The 22,201-nt window shown below is 42.0% G+C and overlaps 1 protein-coding gene across 33 annotated transcripts in view; it reads right to left on the reverse strand.

The window, feature by feature from the left end:
- Positions 1-63: 63 nt before the first annotated feature.
- The window catches only part of TNRC6B (trinucleotide repeat containing adaptor 6B), a 144,991-nt gene continuing 122,853 nt past the window's right edge, over positions 64-22,201 (reverse strand). For 14 of the 33 annotated variants that reach the window (XM_050709636.1, XM_050709620.1, XM_050709600.1 and 11 more), the window contains 6 exons: positions 20,460-20,606; positions 20,136-20,231; positions 17,440-17,664; positions 16,873-16,943; positions 14,926-15,065; positions 64-14,002 (listed from right to left, as the gene is read on the reverse strand). In XM_050709636.1, coding sequence (XP_050565593.1) covers positions 13,612-14,002; positions 14,926-15,065; positions 16,873-16,943; positions 17,440-17,664; positions 20,136-20,231; positions 20,460-20,606 — 1,070 coding nt within the window. In that variant the 3' untranslated portion in view covers positions 64-13,611. Of the gene's footprint in view, positions 14,003-14,925; positions 15,066-16,872; positions 16,944-17,343; positions 17,665-20,135; positions 20,232-20,459; positions 20,607-22,201 lie in introns of all 33 variants that reach the window. The other 19 variants (XM_050709597.1, XM_050709619.1, XM_050709566.1 and 16 more) reach the window with 2 other exon arrangements.

Below are 22,201 nucleotides of genomic sequence, written 5' to 3' on the forward strand. Positions count from 1 at the left end.
CCCCCAAAAAAACCCCCCCAAAAACCAACAAAAAAGTACCGGAAACCAAAGGATTTAAATGCTTAGCAGCCAAACACATTTATTAGTCTTTTTCTCTTTTTTTTTTTTTTTACTTTTTTTTTTCTCGTTTTTTTGTTTTTTTTTGTTTTTTTTTCCAGGAACCCAAAAATATTTTGTAGTTATAATGTAAGCAACTGAGTTGCACATAATACAATCATATCTTTCAAAAAAAAAATAAAAATAAAATAAAAACAAAAAAAAAGCTGTTTAAAAGCCCAAAAAAAACCTTCAGAAAACTTATATATGTATTACACCATCTCTCAGTTTCAATGAAATGACGACGACTTAATTCCTTATTACTCTTGTCACACTCCAATAAAACATCACCCTTTTTGTTTGTTTTTTTCGTTTTTTCTTTTTTTTTCTCTTTTTTTTTTTCTTTTTTTTTTTTCTAAATCCAGCATGAGAAATACAGTACCTGCTATGGCAAAAATACACATAAAATGCAACATTTCAGCTTATTTGTACATTAGTAGAGTTTAAACATTTTATTGTTGGTTGTTTTTTTTTCTTTTTCTTTTTACGTGAACCAGTGATTTTAAGTACCACTATACTAAAAGTAAAATAAAAATATAGAAAAGGAGGAGAAGGGGGTGGGGGGGGCAGCCAGCCATACGAGAGCACCTTGTAAAGTGCTGAGTTTCTGTGTCCATGGAAAACCCTCAGGAAAGGAAATTCAAAGAGCTGAGAGCGTATGGGATGGAAATTAAGATGAACCCTGGCTATATGCAAGACACTACGGCATCTCCTCTACATCCTCCCCGTTTGTCCTGTATCTGTTTGCTTTACTGCGCGCTGGAGAAGGAGGGGAGAAACCAGAGCTCCGGTGAGAGTTTAGTTAAGAGGAAGCTATTTCAAGTATAAGAAAAAAAAAAAAACAACACTTATAGGTAACTTGCGAAGAGCATCAATATACACAGCCACTAGTTTTATTATTACAATGTCTGCTTCTGGGGGACAGTGTTTCAGGCAAGAGGACTTGAGCTGTACCTTCCTGTTACCTAGTTATGTGCAAAGTAGAAAAGCTGCCTTTTCTAATCCAGCCAGTTTGGACATCACCGATTTTCTTGTTCTGCAACCTCCTCCCTTCACCTGTCTTTTTTTGAAGAAGAAGAGAGGAAGGTGGCACTGCTTTACTACAAAGATTAGATGAAATTAACCTATTTCTCCATTCCTCTTCCAGACACACCCTTCTCCCATTGCCCGCTGGCAATGAGGAGAAGCTTGCCAGACGTCTGATGCCCACCGTGAGCCAGTTTCCTGAACAGGTAGAAGGCATTTACCTTTGTAAACATAATCCCTTATGTTTGTGGAACTCAGAGCAGCATTTCGCATCTCCAGCCAAGCGGTGGAGATCAGGATAGACCAGAGTGCTCCCCCCGTCACTGCTTCTCCTCCTCCACTTCCCTCCCTCTAGGACGTTTACATTTGGTTACTTTCATTACTTTGTTTTTTTTTTAATTTTTGGTTCTTTGGGGGAAAATACCTAACATTTCTTCCAAAGTAAACATTACAGAGTTGTCATCAGCAGCCGCGCTGCCGTTTGTTCGGTTTTCTGAACGAGAAAGAAAAAGCATCGCGCCTCAGATCCTCCGCACGCGCCCCGCAGGCCGTGACAAAAACTCAAGGGCTGCGTGTGTAAACCCCACGGGTGCACCCACATCGCTCCGGCTTCCTTCTCTGCAGGACCGCTGCGTGTGTTTCGTCCCAAGTACGAGCAGAGATGGAGCAGGTGGCATCTGGCAACAGGGATGATCCTAAGGCCACAGGGAGCAGCACGGGACAAAGGACCGGGGAGCGTCGGGGAGGTTTCGGACACGGAAACCCTTCCCTTGGTGTTTCAAAGGCCAAACGCCCAAAGGCATGGGGGATCAAATGCACACCCCTGAGGTGCACATCCACAGAAGAAGAAAGGGTAACCACAGGGCTGGAGAGGGGAGGAAGTAGCAGAGGCTCCCCGACAGCCGCTGGGTTCGATCCTTTCCTCAAAACGCTCCCGGAGAGGCTGTGGGAGGCTGGAAGGCGCGCGGGCAGCAGTGACCATCGCTCCCTATTCCTACATCTCGCTGGCAGCTGATGGCTTCTGCCGTGGAGCAAAAAGAAACACCGTACTTGAAGTGTCACTGACAACACGCCGAGAAGTTAGCTCAGGGAAGGCCATGGGAAGCTGCTGTGCCCTTCGCTCCTGGAGCGGCTCTTCGTATTGCAGCCCCAGACCACCACCTCCCCTTCGTGGCGGCAGGAGGAGATGAGCCCGATGGAGGATGACAATTAGCAAAAACTCTGTTTGAAGGCAGGGAGAAGCACACGAACGGATTCCAACGTGGAGATCTGGTGAAAGAAGCAGCAAGCTCGAAGTACTTCAAGTTCAAAAGTTTATCCAGAAGTATGACTAGAGACGTGTGACCTGGAGCAAAACTGGTGCAACGATACGAGGAAGAGCGGGAGGAGGAAACTGGCACAAAGACAGGAGGAGCGTGAGTAACAATCTCCATCAACTTCTGTCATTTAGGATCTGAGTGTCTAATGGCTTCATCACAGAAAATGTCGTAGGTTCTCTCCCTCCACACAAGCAAACAATGTAAAAAGAACTGAGCTATCTTGCTGTAAGAACTCTTAATACTTCTATCATGCTTTTAATCTTTAAAGCACTTTACAAACATGTACTACTTGATCCTCACAAAACCCCTGTGAGGTAGGTAAGTATTATTATCACCCCTGTTTTCCAAATGAAAAAACAAAGGCAAAGAAGTTCAATGACTTGCCCAAGGCCAAAGAGGGAAGAATAAGGGCCAATGTTCAAAGTCAGGAGTTCCAGGCTTCTGGTCCTGTGCTCAAAACCACTATTCCAAGCATCTTTTTTAGAAAGGAGACAACAGATGGAAATGAAAACCTATTAAGTTTAGAAGAAAATGTTAAGATTTAAATGGTTACGTCAGAAGGGGAAATGTACCACGAGGTATTTTTGTGAGTTGAAACTTCAGATTTTTTTTTCCTTTTTTAAAATTTTTTTTTGTTGAAGGCAATCTGACAGAGTGGAACCCTGATAAGATCGCATCTGCAAGGCAGGCGCAGATGCGAGAGTGATCATCAAGTCTCTTACTTATTACAGTACTGTGAACGTCAACAAAAATAAAATTGCTGCATGAAAACACTGAATACAGGCAGGATAACCTCTCAGTTTATGATATTACATCTAAGATAATGCCAAGGATAATGCAGGTACCATGGTACACCATGGACGAAGGAAAAAGTCAAGTCAACAAAGGGTCCCTAGTAAGATGATGAAGAGGGCAGCGAGATCTACACTTTTCTGAGGAGATTGCTCCTGGAAGCTCAGCGAGCTTCAAGGAACGCAAGAAATTCACACAATGGCTGCATTTTGGAGATGTGCGGAAGTGAATCCTTTTTTGCCCATTATGCTACCAACCACTTAATGGATGAAAAGATCCTTTCCTTTCAACAGAGCCTTGTCTACACATCAGTCTACATTCCCCAAAATTTCACACACTGCCAATGTTGAAAAATGCAACCCTCACGGTCATGCCTTGATCAGCACTACCAGTACTACCTCCACCGCCTTGTCCATAGCTGTGCCGCCACCATTCGACCTGTGCCAGGAACAGCAGCAATGAAAATTTTAGGGAAAAGAGGATGTAGACAGAAGGACCAGCCGCGTCCCAATTCTCCTGGGAGAGTGCAAGACTGTTGTAATGGAAAGCGAGTAGTAAATCCAAAGAAGCCAGTGCCTACGGCACCGTGTTTTCCTGAGCTTGACCGGGGCCAGAACACAGGAGGCAGCGGCGGATCGCTCCCCAGATAGAGCTGGTGTCCCAGTCACCCTACTGGCCCTGGGTTAACACTGCATGGCTACAATTGACAATCCTGCAGCAGGTTTGGAGCCAATTTTCTTTTGTAGTTGACCTTCGTTTCCCCAAATCTCTGCCCAGTGGCCAAATTCCGAACATGAGAAGTTCTTACGAACTCCTTTCTATTTCCAAGTTATCACTTCACCACCCCCCCAAACTGTAACGGATCTACCATGGACACAGAAACTCCTGAACAGTTTAGCAAAGCTATCTTCGTCCCCTACGCCCCCTTTGCAGAATGCATAGTTTACAATTCACTTACAAAATAAAGAAGCAATGCTGACCACATATGGGACCTTTTTTTTTTTTTTTTTTGAAAAAAGAACAAACAACCTCTTCTTAAGTTCAGTATCAAAATTCACATTTGCATAATAATACATTTCAAGGCCATTAGAGAGGAATGAGAGCGAAGCAAAGAAAACTGCAGAGTCTCTCCTCTCTTTGTCTTCCTGAATAGAGCTGAGGGATCCCACTGGAGTTGCTTTTCAGGGTGGGAATTGCGAGGGGCTACAGCAACAGCTCTTGATCTCGTACACCTCGGTTTGGGTGGGACGAAGAGGTGAATTATTAGAAAAAAAACAAATGGAAGGAGACACTGCAGATTCCCATGTTTAGCTACAAATAGCTTTGAAGAAACAAAAAATTACTTCAGATTTTTTTTTCCTTTTAAACACTTCTACCTCACCATTTCAAAACCTCTTTTTCTTCTTGTGTAATACCCTGTTCATTTAAATGGCAACATTAAGTGTGCTGGAAGTTGAAGGGTTGAAAAAAATAAATTTTCCTGTTTCTCTTATCAGGACACGGACAGAGGATAAAAGTGTGCCTGCACCCACTATTTAACAGAAGCTACAAAACATCATCTTGTCTACATGTATAAATTTGTCTCAAACATCACTGTGTTTCAATTCTCCAGTGCTTACAAAAAAATAAAGCCACACGCACTCACACTCATGCACACCAACATAAAGAGAAGCCACGTAGTACATGTACAAACTCAACCTGCAACGGCAGCCTAGCCTAAAACTACCAACAGCTTCTGTGCATCACACGACGTCCCTCCTCGCCCCCCACCCCGATCTCTACCACATATGAATACGTATTGTGCAGTGTAGAGACCAGCCCAAAGATGCTGCTTGCCGAAAGGGACCAGTGGGCTGGAATCTCAACGTCTGACCTCTTGAAAGAATAAATTGACCATTGTCTCCCCTCCAGCCCAAGCGGTCTCCTCAATTAGTCACTATACTCACAAAGGCACATTCATAAATACCACATTTAACTTACTGCTTGTAAAAACATAGAAGGAGGAAAACATTAAGCGCTTATACCCCGACCCATCCCTACTGACCCAGCAAGAAGTATCACGATAACGTATCACTTGGTGAGACCTTACGCTACCTTTAGAAGGTACATATTAAAGAAGTCTTCCAACACCTCTTTTTAATTTTTTTTGCATAAATGAATGCTTTTTTTTTGTTTTTGGCTTACATATTTTGGAATACAGCACACTCACTATAAAGCTCTGTTGTAAGGCTACCCCCCTAAAGTAAGGCTGTTCTACCTTGGCTTGCATTTTTCACTTCATTTTGCTTCTTCTCCACGCATCCCCAAAACAAAACAAAAAAACCCACACTTGACGCCTTATATAGAAAGGGTAAGCCGTATCTGGCAGGGAGAGGGAGGGGAAAGCAAGCACATAATATCATAACCATGTCACTAAAATAGCTATTCTAGCAAGCTGTGCAACCTGCTCTTACTGAAGCTTCCACTTTGTCTCAGTTTAAGAAGAAAAAAAAAAATACAAAAAAAAAAAACTTTAAAAAATTGAAGAAATGAGTTCTGTGAACATGACAACACATACTAATACCCAAGATGAGGCGTTTAGTGCTCAAGGAAATGTTTCTCGCTATGCACTGCCTCCTTGTATTGCGCATCCAGGCAAACTTCTCCCATCTCCTCCCTTCCCGTCTGTCCACCACAGTCAAGAGCGTTTGCTGCAAAAATACTTAATGCTGGCTGGCACAACGCGTTCGTCCTTCTCCCCCCCTTCCCCGGAGTGCTCTGTGTTCACGTACGGAAGGGCTGTCAAGAGTCGAGTCACAAAACTCCCTTTCTCGCTACGACGTTAACAGGAGCACTAACACTGCTGAATGTCACCAGTCCCAACTGCCACACACACGCGGGGTGAAAATGGCTCTTTGCAGAGGGCACTTGAATCGTTAGAAGCTTGCTCACGTAGCACAGGATCCTGGAGGATTTTTAGAGAGTAACTTTCCTGCATAGCTCAATGAAAACGCGCACGCAAACCGTGGAAGCGAAGGGATGTCGGCTGCTGCGTGCCACGGGTGAAGCTGGGTCTACCTTGGCCTGATGACAGTTTTAACAACAGGCTCCACCTGGTCAGGAGCTGTGGTACTTTTTTGTATCACAGATGAAACCTTAAATCACTTTTCACATAAGGATTAGAAGCTCTAGTCACTGTAGCACAAGGTTTAAAGTTCCAAGTACACCACAAAACAGAGAGCTATATTTTAACAGGACCCTGACTCAGTTTTAACAGCAGTGTAGACAGACGGACCCTTGACTCCTACTGTAGACAAAGCTCTGCTTGGAGAGTCACTACGAGATGGACCTGGCTGTTTCCTATCACCTACCGCAGAGGAACTTTGGTAAAATTCATCAACACTGGTATTTACAGGGACAGGACACTTGGGGAAAACATCGTGAGGGACACCAACTAGCAAGACTGCTAAAGATCTCCAGTTAGGCTCCTGCCGTCTAGTCCGACCAACAGCTCTGCTCCAGCATCGTTCAGGGTTTGCATTTTAGGTTTGGATATGAATTCAGCACAGCAGGGAAGCGGGGTTTGTCAACGCCAGGGAAGCTTTACAAGTTTTCCCCCATTACTGCTAATACCCTTCTGCTGCACTGAGAAGCCTTGTAATGGAGGTGAAGGAAAAAGACGAGGATTTGGACTTCAGACATCTGTATTTTGATCACAGCAGGAATGACTGATATGATCTAACAGCATCAGGCAATAAGGTTTCTGTCATTGCAAAACTGTAGCAGGTAAACTGTACAAAACTGAAATGGTATTTTGTGCAAAAAGTCAATTTAGTCACAGCAACAGATTCTGCATATGTTGTTTCAGATTCAGGACCAAAGTTGCATTTCAACAGCTTTTGTTTTTTTTGAATTCATTTCAACTTAGTTTTCTCGGGATTACTTTCCTGCCCACGAATACACGCACACATTTACAGATAAGAAAGCTGCTCCTGGGGGGTACCAGGGAGTTCCTGGAGAACCTCTCCTCTTTAAAGAGAAGAAAAATTACCTTCTACTCAATCAGGACCCATACCCTGAGGTGCTAACCATCTGCCACAAAACCAGCATTTCAATCCACTTAGAGAAACCTGGATGGTAAGGTCACATGAGTTACAGTGAATGTGAGATATACAACACTGATCTCTTTGCTGCTTTGGAAATGTAACAGGTCCTCAGCTGCTACCTGGACCCTGGTCCAGCTAAGGTTTACTTGCACAAAGAGCCCTTACTTGAGCAGTACACGCTCATTTCGGGTCAGCGGGACTCATTTACATGAGGATGACCAGTTTCCAAGACTAGACTTGACCAAAATTGAGTATCTCAGAAACACATACAGTACTCCTCCTAAAGTCAAAAGGAAAAGAAAATGCATGAACAAATTTAGAAGCCTAAGAGGTAAACATAATAAAAGAATGAAGCAACAAAACAAAACTCCTACAGTACTACTTGGATGCACTATCAAGACAAACAGTGGAAGATGTGGCAGCATTTTTTAGGAAGAAAAAGATTAGGGAAAAAGTTCTAAAGACTAAATGTTTAGAAGTTAATGGTAGGTAAAAAAAAAAAGCCAACTTAATATAAAGGTTCCATTGTTATTTCATCTTCGAGGTGGTTATCCCAGCCAGTTTGTTGAAAACATCTTGTTTATATTGCAAAGGAAAAACACACTTGGTTTAATATTCTTGCACACTACACACACCACTTAACCTGAAGCAAAATAAAAAACTTGTAAGAAAACCCTGACACCCTGTGATTGGGAAAAAACAGCAAAAAACCCAAACAAACACTCTCAAGACTGCTGGCCAAGTGTCCAGGGAAGTACAAAAACATTGGAAAAAGCTGGCGAGTCTTCCAACGTATATACTAAACCTGCTTTCCAAAATAAGTGTCAGAGGTCTCAACACAGGTTTCTGAGCTGCACCCGCTCCTCTTTATATATATATATTTTTTCTTACTAGGCTTTGTTACCATGGCTAAAATGAAATTCTCAAACGGAGTGAGGAAACGTCAAACCTATTAAAAAAGCCCCAGCTTGATGTAGGCTGCAGGCTGGGGGGTGAGCCAAGAGGCTGGTAACAAATGGGTACTTGTTTAGAAGACTGCTAAAATGTAGCACTGAAAGATTCAAAACAAAAAAGCAGGAAATCTGAAACCACCTGCAAAGTACATATATATTTAAACTGTATAATCTTGAGAACCAATACCAGGAACAGAATGATAGTGTTCTCTGTAGCTTGAGAAAATTAAAAAAATAATAATAATTTTAAAAAAAAGGACATAGGTATGTTTTCTGCAGCTCCTTTTCCCTGCCTTGTCAATGTTTTAAACAAGATGCTGCTGCTGCTAATTCCTTCCCTGGAACAGTTTTGTAAAAGCCTCAAAATACACCAATTCTTGCTGTCCTTTTGCTGTTAGGAGCTCAAATAGTCATAGAGTATTAGCAACATTTGTGCAATGGTTGTCCCCAGGAGAGGAGTCTGGTTAGCAGGGTGCTCAGAAATCCTTGGCAGAGGTTAGGGATGCCAGGACTGCGCCGCACCAGCAACATCACTGTTAGCTACACAGAATTCAAAGAGGAAGAGAACTGTCACCTGTAGTTGGAAAGCAGTAAGATTAACGTGGCTTTGCTTTGACAATTCAGGAAAACTATCACTGAGGAGATGGCCAGCATCATTCGCAGGCCTGTGCCTTTAGGGCACGGAGGAGCAGACTGCTGCATGACAGTAGGTTTGGACCCAGAAGATGACTGAGGCTCCAGGCTGCAAGCCTTCAGCAGTCACAATTCACTTCCAAGTGATTGCCAAGCTCCTGGGCTCTTTTTGATAAAATCCTACATTTCTGCTTTTTTAGGACACCGCTGGTTTGATGAAAACACAGCCTCTGGCTAAAAAAAATACTCATTTTCTCTCCTTAAAAATCACAAAATAAAATTAAAAATAATCTTGAACTCCCAAATGAACGCTCCTCTACTGGCCTACCATACGTATTTTTTTTTTCCTCCAGACTAGTTGATGCGTTGGAATCGACACACACGTATACACTCATATGTACACAGAGCACAACACGAAACCACTGGGCAACTGATACGGAAAGCACAGAAATTTGGCATCTGACTTTTTTTAACCAGTAATCCTAACTACTGTTATGTAACTCGACGCACGACCTGCTTACGCAGCATGCTCTTTTTTTTTTTTTTTTCTTTAAAAGCGGGTACATTTCCATTAAGCAACTCTACTGCCTCGCCTTCCCTCCCTTCCCCTACCGTAGGGCATGCGGGTGCGTGGAAAAAGGCACTAGCGCGGTTTCTGTGGTTCAAGCCTGGCCACTTCAGGCGGAGCGAGCCCCCGAGCCTTGGAGCTGGGGGCCAGAAGGCAGCCGTCCCAGCACCGAGCTCTCGAGTTCAAGACCGAACGCCCTGACAGCCAGCAGCAATAGGGGGAACACAAAGAGTTTTAACAGCTTTTCCCCTCCTGTAAAACAAAACAGAAAGGTCGGGGGGGCGGGCTGGGGGGTGAAGAAAAGCAAGCAGCAAATCTCCAAGTGGGCAATAAAACTGAGCAAAGAGCTGAAAACAGCGAAGTTGATTTCTAAGGGACGTTTTACTGGAGTTTTTCCACATCGCCTCCCTTTTCTGTATGGGAAAAGGCAGGCTCAAACTACTTCATTCTTGGGTTTTCTGTCAGCACTGGTTTTCTTTAGCACTACATACAAGTGGTTTAAAGAAGCACCATCGTGTATTTCCTGCTGCTACCCCTAACTGAGGACTCGTTCGGATAAACTATACTGCATTTTTTGTTAGGTTTACAGTTTCACTTTGCTTTGAAAAAGGTGCTTGGAAGAATATTTTAGTTTCAATCGAAAGGGAACAAAGTGATAGATTTCCATTCACGCACTTCTCTTCTCCATGCAACTGCGTATGTCTGCGTGAGTGACACAGCACTACGAACGATAACCCTTCCTCTCCCCCAACTTCAGATCACAATGGATTTCTGTTGCTGATCTTGAGAAGTTTTGACGTATTTTAACTTATACAGTCTTTCAAATCCTTGATCCCCCGCTTGACAGTAACATTTGGAGATTTTTTTTCTTTTTTTTTCTTTTTCTTTTTATTAATTTTTTTAGCATTTTTATTTTAAAGTAAAAACTTTCAAACATTTTGAAGATTCAGGAACTTGTAAAAGTTTATCAACAAGAAACAGCCATCTATCTAGGATAAGGTTAAATAAACCATCTTCAAAAAACTGGCTTCCTACCCTAGAATTCCTGAGAATGCTTGCAAATTTAAAGCAGGAAAACAAAATGTTAAAATAAAAACAAAAACACTGTTAAATGCTCCCAGAGTTAGTCTTCATCTAAAATATATATATGCACTTTTTGGTCTTTTTTTTTTTTTGTACGTTTTAATCTTTTTTCCCTTTAAGCTTACAATGGAAGAACAATTTAGCTTTTCTTTTTTTTTTTTTTTTTAAATATTTCAAATCCCTCATTACGTCTTGTAAACAAGAGGGGCTCTAGCACCCGGCTTTCACGGTAGTATCGCAAGGAACTCAACTAACCCAAAGTGCAGGAAAAGGGACCTTAGGGCAGGCTGGGAGAGAGAAGTGAGGGTGGAGCACAGCGATGAACCAGCACGTAGACCAAACCACGGGAGAGCACGGGCACTTGCTCGACTCGGGCCCTTCGCTAGGTGCTTCGCTAGGAAGTACTGCTGGCACAGGGCTGCTCGACACCTGCTCTGCGTGTGGGAGCGCGGCCGGTCTTCAAGCGGAGGCTATTGGAAGCGAAGCTTTGCAGATGCGTGCAGGCGAGGGGCAGCTAGCTAGCAGGAGCTGGAAGAGAAGGTTTTTGTTTCTTTGTGCATGGTGGGATGAAGGAGACGTGATAGGAAAGTATATCCAAACGGGGCCAGAGTATGCTGCACGCTCCAGTTTACTAAGCAAAAACGAACCTACTCATACTTTTTGTCACATAACACTTTGCATACGAATCTACAGGCATGTGTAAATGCAGCATTTCCCTCAGTCAGCCTTCCTTGTGACATTGGGTTTACACAGAAAGGGCGAATTCAAAAAAGCCACGTAACTCCCTAGGCCTTCCCCCCGCCCCAGCACAGGCACACGCACGCACACGCACACACACACCCCTACCTCACTCCTATCTGCTTTTACTTCTCCCCACCCAACTTAAGAGTTAAATGTAATAGACACTGTTGTATCCTTCAATGAAACGCTGAAGAAAGAGGCTCCCCTATCCTCCCCCCCGGACAGGCAATGAAAACGGAGAACTGCTCCCGCTGAGGGTTGGAATGGACAGGTATCTGCTGGTACTCAACGTCGGCACTTCGTTACACAGTATGACAGCTAGACAACGCCACGCGGAAGTGCTAGCACTTACAGAAAAAGTACCGGCATCTCTCTTCCCTTTTTTCCCAGTCCCCCCTCCTAAAGACTTCTGGCTTTGTGTAGAGGGATGCTCCTTCAAGGCTGCTGCAAGTCGCCTCCCAACAAGCAGTCTTGGAAGTTTTGTTCCCGGCGCACACATGCACGCACACACTGGCTATCACTGTGGATTATATAGGTTACCCCTATCCTGCCCAGGGTACTACTTACACTGATGCTAAAAAAAACCCCAAACCTTTCCTTAAATACAGAAATTAAAAAGCAACAGTACAGAAAAAGTAAAAACAAAAAAACAAAAAGGTGCAATACTTTAAAAAAAAAAAAAAAGTCTTTGCTAGTTATATACCTCCCTAAGCAAAACCACGTACACAGGAAAAAACACAACACAGAGAAACAAAAGGAAACGTTTGAAGTACACACTGGTTTAAGAACATTCGTAAGTAAACGTTTCTGTCAGTGATGGTCTGGCGTTGTAATACACCAAGGCCTGGCACAGGTAACGCTCACCGTGAAGACGCAGAAAGGAGTTAGCTGCATGTGCTTTCAGGAGATGAGGCAGGCCGGCCAGCGATTTGCTGACACGATTTCATTTTTGTCAGTTTTAATACAAGCAGTAAATCAATTAAAGGCTAATTTGGTTGGGCTGGACTTTCAGGGTTTTGATGGATTCTTTGCAAATGAATATGGGTGCTTGTTTATGCATTCGGGGGAGAAAACAAACGCTCATCTTTTTCTTTCAAGGTACTGAAGCTTGCAAGAGACTGAGTAAGAACATTCGTCTTTGTCACACAAAAATGGCAATGACTTCTTTCCTCCCCTCTTCTGAAGAAAAAAAATGGCTTGCATTATATAACAAACATTCTAGGGTTCACTCAGTACAAAAACCCCACATGCAGACATAAATAAATAAATACACTGCTACTCAAAAGACAACATTGGCTCCCCTCTCACCAAATCCTTTGGATATGGCAGTGTTCCGCTCTACCACAGGCTTAGAACAAGGGCTAGGAAGCGACTACCCACTCAGTATGATCTGCAAACTTGAGATAGCACCCTGCTAAGATGAATTTAAAAAAACCTACTGACAAATTTTAATCCAGCCCAACTGGATTCTGCTTCAGCCACAGGGACTCCACCGTGCTTGTCTTGTTTTCAGAATCAAGACACGCAGATGGCCAGCCAGCCCGTAGACCATCAGCAATGCAGCGTTTCAAGATTATATATATAGAGAAAAAATGCACACACACGAACATGTGCACACGCACTCACACAGAAACAAGCACACGTGGGCAGTTACATGTGCCAGAACATACTGGTACTTATCAACCAGCCAATCACGAAGTGTTGGTTTTTTTGTTTTGTTTTCTGTTTTGTTTTTTTTTGTTGTTTTTTCATTTTTTAATTTTTTAATTATTATTTTGTTTTTTGTTTTTAAAGTGAGGCTCCGTCAAGTCTTCCCCTCCCCCCCACCCCTTTTTTTCTTTTGAATCCCACCCCTGCCCCAACCCAACATGGTAGACCTAAGGACGGAAACACACCCAGTGCAAACAAAGTTAAAAAGCTATTTTTTCAGTATATATGTTTCTTAGCAACAACTTCCGTATAACATGAAAAAGTGAAAAACTAGAAACTAATTTTTTTAATTTTTTGTGTTTAGATTTAAATGGTATGTGTACTTGCTTCACATTGTCTTTCTAAGTTGGCGTTCATGATTCAAGTATTTCAAGAGTGATATGTTCTCTTTTTGGATTCATATTCCAAACGAAAAAACTGAAGTTATATAAGGGAGGCAACTATGTGCTCAGACAGTCTGTCAATGACCCACCTTTTTTTCTCTCTCCGTTTTCTTTTTTCCTTTTATAAATGTATTTATTGCAAGTTGAAAAAAACGAAAAGGTCAAGTTAGTGCTGCTGCTGTTCCAAAAAAGGTCACGAGGTCAGAGTTGAAAGTTCTAAGTTCAGATTGAATCCGACCCTCCTCCCAGAAGGTCTCCAGGTAGTAAGGGAGCAGGGCTGCCCATTCTGTGTGGATCCTCTACGCTTGGGACCCCCCACAAGCTTGAAGAATAGTTTGGGGGCCCCCACAATGAAGCGCCAGTGAGATCGCCCCCACTGCTGCCGCCGCCGCCACCACTGCTCCACTGCCCAAGCCCTGTTGACCCACCAAAGAGATTCAAAGCAGGTCCAACTGGATCTGTCTGGTTCTGTCCCGTCTCCAGGGATTGCCAGCCTGCCGTGGGTGCACTTGGGGTTGCTGCAGGTGTAGGGGGCTGAGCTTGTGCCAGAAAGCGACTAACCTCTTCGTCTGTGGCAAACTCAGCCAGGATGGTAGTGTTTCCCAACACACACCTAGAAGACAGGTGGAAGAAAAAATAATTAGACAAAGCTGGAAGTTAAGGGTAGGGATTCAGAAGGCACGGAAAGAACGCTATCAGGTGACAAAACCAAAGCAGAAAGCAGCTTGCCACAATGAAAAGAGCACAGAAAATGTCAGCCGTTCTTGACAGTGAAACTGATTCAAAGCACAGTAACTTCCATTTTGTAAGGGGCAAAAATCAAATTCTCTATTGTTAGGCCTGCAACAAAAGCTTTCTACATTTAAACTAAGGCCCTGAAGATAAATGTGAGGACAATGAAAGTACATACGCGGTGTAGCTGAAGTGGGAAATGCACATATGCAACCTTTCAAACAGAATAGAGAAAGAAAAGGCTAAAAAAGCCCAGGAAGTTCAGGATAAGATTAGCCTCGCTTATAAGATTTCACTGAGTTTTAGTGCTTATTACCACCACCACCCCAAAAAAAAATGGTCTCAAAACCTGTCACATTTTCCAAACTTAACAGGGCCACAGTCAATTCCAAAAGGCTTAGGTAACAGGAAACTTAAGATCTGCAGCCTTTCACAAAAGCTATTTCAGGTTTATCTCAAAACTTTAGCAGGTTCCCGCACATTTGGGTTACATATGTAAGGATGATTTTCATCTGAAGTCATTCACAAGGTTTCATAAAATAGCCCAAAGTGTACAGTAATTCGCATACTGGTCACAATTCCACCCTGCTATTTGCACCTTACTGGCTCTGTATTTACCGGTTTGTGCCAAAAATTAAAACAACATAAATGGAAGGCAGCTTTGCTTCTAATCTTCTACTCATGAATGAAAGATCCCCTTCAAAGAAGCGCACTTGAAATGAGTTTCCAAAGCAGAGCAGTGGAGAGACATTTGGTGTTCATGACTAATGTGGCAACAAAGAAAGGCCACTGGGATTTGCTCACATGTGCAGTGCAGTCTGGGCCTTGGCCGCCTCCTGTTTGGTGTTGTATCGGATGAGGGCGGTGCCCTGGGTCAGGTTCAGATGGAATGTCAGCAGTGGGCCGTGCTGCATGCAGATCGTCCTCAAGGTTGACCCATCAATCTGAGGAAGAACAGCCAGGGTAAAAGGGACATCTGTAACTATTTCATCAAACGTACTTTAAACTTAGCAGTCACAAGTAGTTTAAAGATAACTGTTCTCAGAGGAAAACAGGTGGAAGTAACAAAGTGCGCAAAGGTGAGAGGATTTAATTTTCAAACAGCATTTCTGTATGCTATTCAAGTTCTCACAATTACAGTGACTTCACTTTATGCAACAATCTGACATCTTTTCAGCTCACTTTTAGCTCAAGTTCAGTTTTTCCTTCCTCACTTTCTTAACTTGTCACTCTCCTTATGTTGGAAAGTTTTCCAGTAATTACACTCAAGTTGCATTTCTCACCATCTCCAGCCATTAGGACTTGGACCAGAGAACCAGAATTTGTTAAGCCTCCAGCACTCTGATTTCAGTAGAATTTACATCAACCAGTAGGTAAACCTTCTTTGCAAATTTGGAAATCTCACCTCTCTAACAAGGGGCTTTTTTATTTTCATTTTGGTGCTTTTTTTGTCTTTGTGGTTATTAAACATTAAGTCACAGAAACAGACAGGGATCTTTCTGCCAAACCCAGCAATGTTCATTCCTCCTGAACTAATGTTTTCACAGCAGCTGTTGCCTGCATTCCTTCCTGCAGCATAACAGCTTCTTACCTCCAGTAACTGCTGTTCTCCAAGGTGTTCTGTACAGACAGATTCCATTCCTGGTATGCCACAGAAACATGCACACACAAATGGGATCCGTATGTGCAGATACTTAAGGAAGTGTTATTACATTCTTCCTCCCCCCCTCCCTCTTTTCAGGAGAAGAAAGTTTTATGCGGTTACAAATGTGGACAAGATTAAAAAAGAAACTGAGGATACCGTCTCTGAAATCACCCTAATCTTTACACTTCCTCCTCTCCAGTGTACTTGACCCACAACAAAAAGGATTTGTTATGGACAACTATAACCTACCTTCTTTTTTTATTAATTCAATGCGTTCGAAAGATATTTTTATTCCATTAAAAGATTACTAAAGCAGTAAACTACCCTGCACAGGGTGGGGACTTAGAATTGTGCCTCTTCGTCACACCACTGCTGTTTCCTAAGGAAAACAGACTTTCCTGTGAAAGGAGCGTAGCTTGCCAGTTGGGGTGATCTGAAGGAGACTGTCTTTCCTTTCACACTGATGTCATCTTAAACTGCACTAGAAGCGTGGTAAATTACCCTGCTGAACAGGGAACTCTCTGTCTAGACCTCAGGGCGCTGCTGATAATCACACAAGCTTTTCCTAGGCCTTGAATAGAGACTAACTGGGATCGCTGAAACCAGGATCTCCACAAAATTCATTTTGAAGGGAAGAGTTCTGAGAATACTTTTGCAGGAATAACCTAACTAGACTGCTTTTGGCAGGAGTGCTGGAAACATTCTGTGGTTTTACTATGGAAACACCAAAGCGAAAACTGGCAGTTACACCAACATTCTTACAACTTCCCAAAGAAACAGTCTCTTTAGCTGCTATAAACCATTCCACATTATGGTCATGCAACTTATCCTCATTTCGAAGAAAAACGTATTTCTGTTCCAATAATTTCTCGAAACTCTAGGTAAGGAAAGGCTAAGACAGTCATGTAGCAAACACTGAACATCTTAAATTAAGAGATTGCATTGAAAAATCCATCAGACTACAGTCCGGTTTTGTAGAGACACTTCTTATGTATGCTGACAAATTTGATTTTTTTAGATCTTATTCACAGAGAAACAGCTAAAGAATCCACAAATCAGTACCTTGGCAAAGCAAGTAAGTTCCCACAGACAGTAACAGAAAATACCTGTGGAGTGAGATTGTGAAGAACCAGCCAGTAACTAGGACGAACTGAGCTACCATCACTCCAAGTAGATGCTGCGAACAGAAGAGAGAAGAATCAAAAAGACTGGATACAGCAAAGAACCTTTTTTCTTTACACTCAAGTCTTTTGGTCTCAGACAAATTTAGGATTATCAGCCCTGCTAACATATAAAGACTAATCTTTAGTCCTGAAAAGAAAAAACACATCTTTCCTCACATTTCACATCACGATTTACTTTTTACTAGAGTTTATCTTCTAGGAGTTTCCCATTCACAACCAGCATTTAACCAATGCCTTCAAGTCTTGAAAGGCCCCGTGCAATAGGAATTCCCTCCTGGCAGCTCTGAGACCACCTCCACTCATCCCCTGCAGCAGGACCTAGGATTCTCCACCCGCCATCCCAATCACTGACATGAAATTTCCATTTCAAGAAGGAACTTTTTTTCCTTTTACCAGGCAACTGCAACTTTCTTTCCTCCAAACCATTAGTGCTGTAAAACGTACACTCCTCAGGTCTGATCAATGGTGCTATCAGATGATTCTTCTCACCAGAGGCAAGCCTTGAGTCCTGTGCCCCCCAGCCCCTGACCGATCGGGGTGCTGTGCTGTTCCATGGAGATGATGGTTTGGGGTTGGTCAGGCCAGGAGGCGGGCGGGGCAGCCCTGTAGTGTTCCTTGAGGAAATATGGTTTTTCCACATCTTGTTGGAGAGATGAGTGGGATTGTGTCCTATGGGATCTGGGGACCATGTTGATTTGTAATCACTGAATTTTGCTAGAAGATTAAAATAAAGGGTATGTGTTAGAGAAACCTAACGGATTCAGCTAGCCTTCGACTATACTATTACTGTAAACCCTCTGACTGCAATTTTAATCACAGACAAGCACAAAGCACAGAATCATAAAACAGTTTAAAACTGCCATAACAAAAAAAGGAACCCATGCCATGTAGTTAATCTTTGCTTGTTTTATATATTCTAACAACAACAACAAAATCCTAGATTATCTGTTAATGTAACTAGCAACAGTATATTCAATCATTAACAACTAACAGCAATATTTATGCCTGTACTGTATTTCTTTTGAGAACACGAGAATTTCTTACAAGTTTGGGCACTACTGACTTATATTAAAACTGAACTTTCTTCAGGCCCTAAACCTGCAGAGACCTGAAATGAGTACTGCTCCTGGTCTACTAAGCTAATGGTACCTCCTACAGATGTCCTCTTATAAGTTCAAAGCTTTCTCATGAAACACAAATTTCATTATAAAGCTAGAGCAATGACAGCATGTAAAGAAGGTCATTGAGCTAAGTGACAACTGGACTTTTAAACAATCCTGACAGCACATATTACATTTATACTAGAAAACATTACCAAATACCTATTAGGAGATGACCAACAGTGAGTATCCCTAACACAATTCAAGAAAGTCCAATGAAAAAAATTAAAATACTCCCTAAAACATCACTAAGTTATGGATATGTGGGAGATCTTCCTAAACAATTGTCCTTAACAAGATGGAGTGTAAATTCTCCCATACCTCCCAACACCAAGAGACATTTATCACCCAGTAAAAAGAAATAAATGAAAGTCAAAATTGCTCAAGTAATTTCCCTTTTCCTTGCTCTGCAATCAGAAGCAGCAAACACAGACAAAGCAATCTAGGAGTAAAGGCACTTGTGCCAATTATCTTCATCAGAATTCATTTGTGTGGGTGCAAATACATGCATTAAGCTCTATTTACTAACAAAAGGTAGTAAATTACTGATTTGAAACAACGGATAAAAATCCAGATTTACAACATGACAGGATGTCACAAAATAATACATTTGGGACCCAAGACCATAAAATTTAAAGCAAGAAGTAAAAGCATGCTTCCCTCTACACTTGGATCACTACATTTCAATGACAGTAACTGTCAGCAGTAAGTAGGTTTCAAGCTCTAACCTAGGAAAGTATACCAAAGTGTTTAAAAAACCCTGTTTCACTTGGCCAAGTTTGTTTTATAGATTTGCAAATTCCAAGTCCTTGATTCCGATGACCCACTTTCCATCTGTTTAACACCGGTGTGTAGTTTAACAAGTTGTGGAGATTTATGGATTTATGCCAGGTAGTGGTCTGTTTTTTTCAATGCAGCTACAACTTCAGTAATATTTTTTTTCCGTCAAATCTCTTGGGTTTTCCTTATGTGCTAGACAACATTAAGCAGAGGTAAGGAGCTGATACATGCCATTCCCTTTCCCAGGCTATGAAAGAGAAATTTTTTGTGTCATTGGAATGCTGCATACAGAGATACTGCTTCAAACTGAGGTCATGCCACAGACTGGCACCAGGAACACAGTTTTTCTTGAGGGGTAAGCAAGATTTTCAGCTTGTTTTGTGAAAATGCCAAGTTAACATATCAACACAGCTGTTATCCAATACGATGGAAAAATCATACAGTCCCGGCCAGATGCAGCTCTCAGCTACGTTCACCACTTCTGCTATCTACACACAATTCTTCAATTTTACTTAGTTACCAAAGACAAGGATGTCTCAAAAGAGTACTCCAGTATGTATAAGCAGCTTAAAATCTCAATTATTTGTTTGAAACAATTATTTCCAGTTTCCTACTCAGAATTGTGTGCAGAGACCCTTTTTCACAAGAAAGCTTTGGAGGCCTTACCAAGAATCTGAGGCAGACACCTAAATTACTGTTTACAAGCCAACCATCAAAAGACCTCTGACTAAGCCCTTTAGTCCTTTAAAAATGTTCTGTCCCCAGGTTTCAGGGAACGATGCGTGATATAAAAGGTGAGGGAAAAGCGTTCTCTTCACAGCACCCTAATATGCTAAAGTTAAGATGAATAAAGTCGCTTGCCTTATTACTCTAATTCCTTACCTCATACATACAGGAACAGGTATTTAAAAATAAACAGGATAGTCTCCCATGCCTTTAGATACGTCTATGGATCATACATGCATTTTTTTCTTTTACATCTACCGCTCACTGCGATCCTTTAACCTGTATAACTAGGAATTTTTGTACCAGGAAAAGGGCAGGTGTCTTTCCGTCTATTTTTAAAAGCAACTACAACAGAATATTTTATCAGCAGAAGAAAAATGATAATCATCCACTCAAATTTTTATTTCTAAACCTCCTCAGCAATCACTGAATGACTAAATATTCAAAGTGGAATAAGGAGGAGAAACTAGTTAATAAGTGGAAAATGTTTTGTCCAGGTTAATTTTGGAGCCCGCATACCTGAAGTGCTATGAACGTTGGTGAAGGAATTGTCAGAGGCACTGTAGGGCCAGGCACCAGGTGAAGGCAGCGAGGTGTTGAGGGAAGAATTAGACCCTATCAAAGGGAGAAGGAGAGAGAAAGAGAAGAGCAGACCAGTTTTAGAGTTTCTGTTATCCTGTTAAATCTCAAAAAAGCCACAATTTGTATCAATGACAACCTTTTACGCGATACACAGACACGATGCACGGGCACATAGGCTTCCTGCTTAGTCAAATGCAGTAGACTTAATTCTGTTATGACAGGCATGTTAGAATATTCTCAGATACTAGAATGATGTTTTACCTGTGGTGTTGTCCCGCAGAAGTTGGTGGTCGGTATCTACAATGGGAGATGTGGCTGTCCCCCCCAGCACACTTCCAGGGGTCACATAGGGGTCCGATTCAGGGTCAATGTTTTGTATACCTTTCCATGGCACTCCTGGTTGGAACTCTGGGACAGGAGGGAAAAAGGAGTTAGATGCAGAGAGGGGAATGCCATTTACTGGAATTAATTCTTGAGGATATTTTAGAGGATAAATGTCTTCTACACTGTCCCTCAGAAGATCAGACTTCTCTTAATTAAAATCTATTTCATATTTCCTCCCATGGCATTATCCCTAATGACTGAACACAGGTCAATAACTGCAGAAGTGGTGGAAGTGCATACAGCATTCCTTTGACTATTTGTATGTAACATCATAGTCAAGACTATGACTCTCATGTCTGTGAGAAGAAAACTTGATACTACTGGTTCAAAAAGTTGACACAGGAAGGGCAGTATTAGATAACGATATTGCACTGTCAGGAGAATCTCAGTGAAAACATAATATCCTCTATCTTAGTTCCACCATCTGCACCAGAGTTCTAACACTGCAGCGTTTGCAGAATTAAAATTCCATGTTTATCTTACCCACTGCCTTCATGATTTTGTAAATGTCAGTCATCAGCTCCTAATCTTTTTTAACTCTGCAAGATAATCTAGGCTAACAGGTATCAAAATTCCTAATATGAACAATCAACCAGCCCCGCACCAAGAAAGGAATCTGTTCAGCTACTGACAAAATACTGCAGTCCCCTGAAGGACCACCTTATGCTTAAGGACCACCCAAAGCAGATTCTCAGGTCTAGTCACAAATGAGTCACACTCAATGTCTCTGTTCCAAAATAAAATATCCATGAACACAGGTTAGGACCCGGAATGGCTGAAGACAAGGCAAGAGATAAGTCTGAGTCTTTCCTTTGTAAAGAATTCTGAAAACTGGCAAGACTGAAAATTAAGTTAAGCAAACTCTTTAAAAGTTGGTCTGGAACAGTTAGCCAGTTTCAGAGCTCTACAGCTTTCTGGCATGAGGTACTCATGCCAATACTTCAACTGTAGTTATGCAAATGACTACATTTCTCATGTAAGTTCTATACAGAATATTTTGTGATAGGCTGATAGAAGAGATTTATTTGAACTTCAGCATATTGACAGATTCCCAAACTGTCCTTTGGGAATTACCCTTAGTCTTATGCACACCCACCAACTGTCCCTACAGGAATACTCTTATATTTCAAGGTAGTAAAGAAAACATGAAGTACATTTCTCCCGATACCTGAAAGGTCCTCCCCAAAAGTTCAAACACAGGATTATTAGGAAAGCCATAACAGATGTACCTGGGCCAGTTTTCCTGGAGCATATAACTGTACTATTTCTGAAAGCTTTCAGTGGTATGAAACATTGTGGGTGCACAGACTTTATTGAGATAGCTAATTCTTCAAATCTCTTCTACCTCATCAGAAAACGTTTTTCTTGCCACAGTTAGACACTACGATTTCTCACACTAAAAGCTTTGATTACTTTGTGTAGGTTTCCTGCTGTTGTCTATCTGTAGCACAGACTCCCAGGCTTGCTGATGCAAGGTCTATACTACTGGTTTACCCATGAAATGTACCTGCACCTTTATTTCTTTGTGCTTGAGTGGGTACACAGCAAATAATTTGCAGCAAGGAATGTATTCCTGGAATATAAAAGTATTCCAGGCAGAGAAAATCAAAGCATCTGCT

This window comes from Cygnus atratus, chromosome 1 (assembly GCF_013377495.2).
Source record: "Cygnus atratus isolate AKBS03 ecotype Queensland, Australia chromosome 1, CAtr_DNAZoo_HiC_assembly, whole genome shotgun sequence".
In the NCBI taxonomy this organism is placed as follows: Eukaryota; Metazoa; Chordata; class Aves; order Anseriformes; family Anatidae; genus Cygnus; species Cygnus atratus.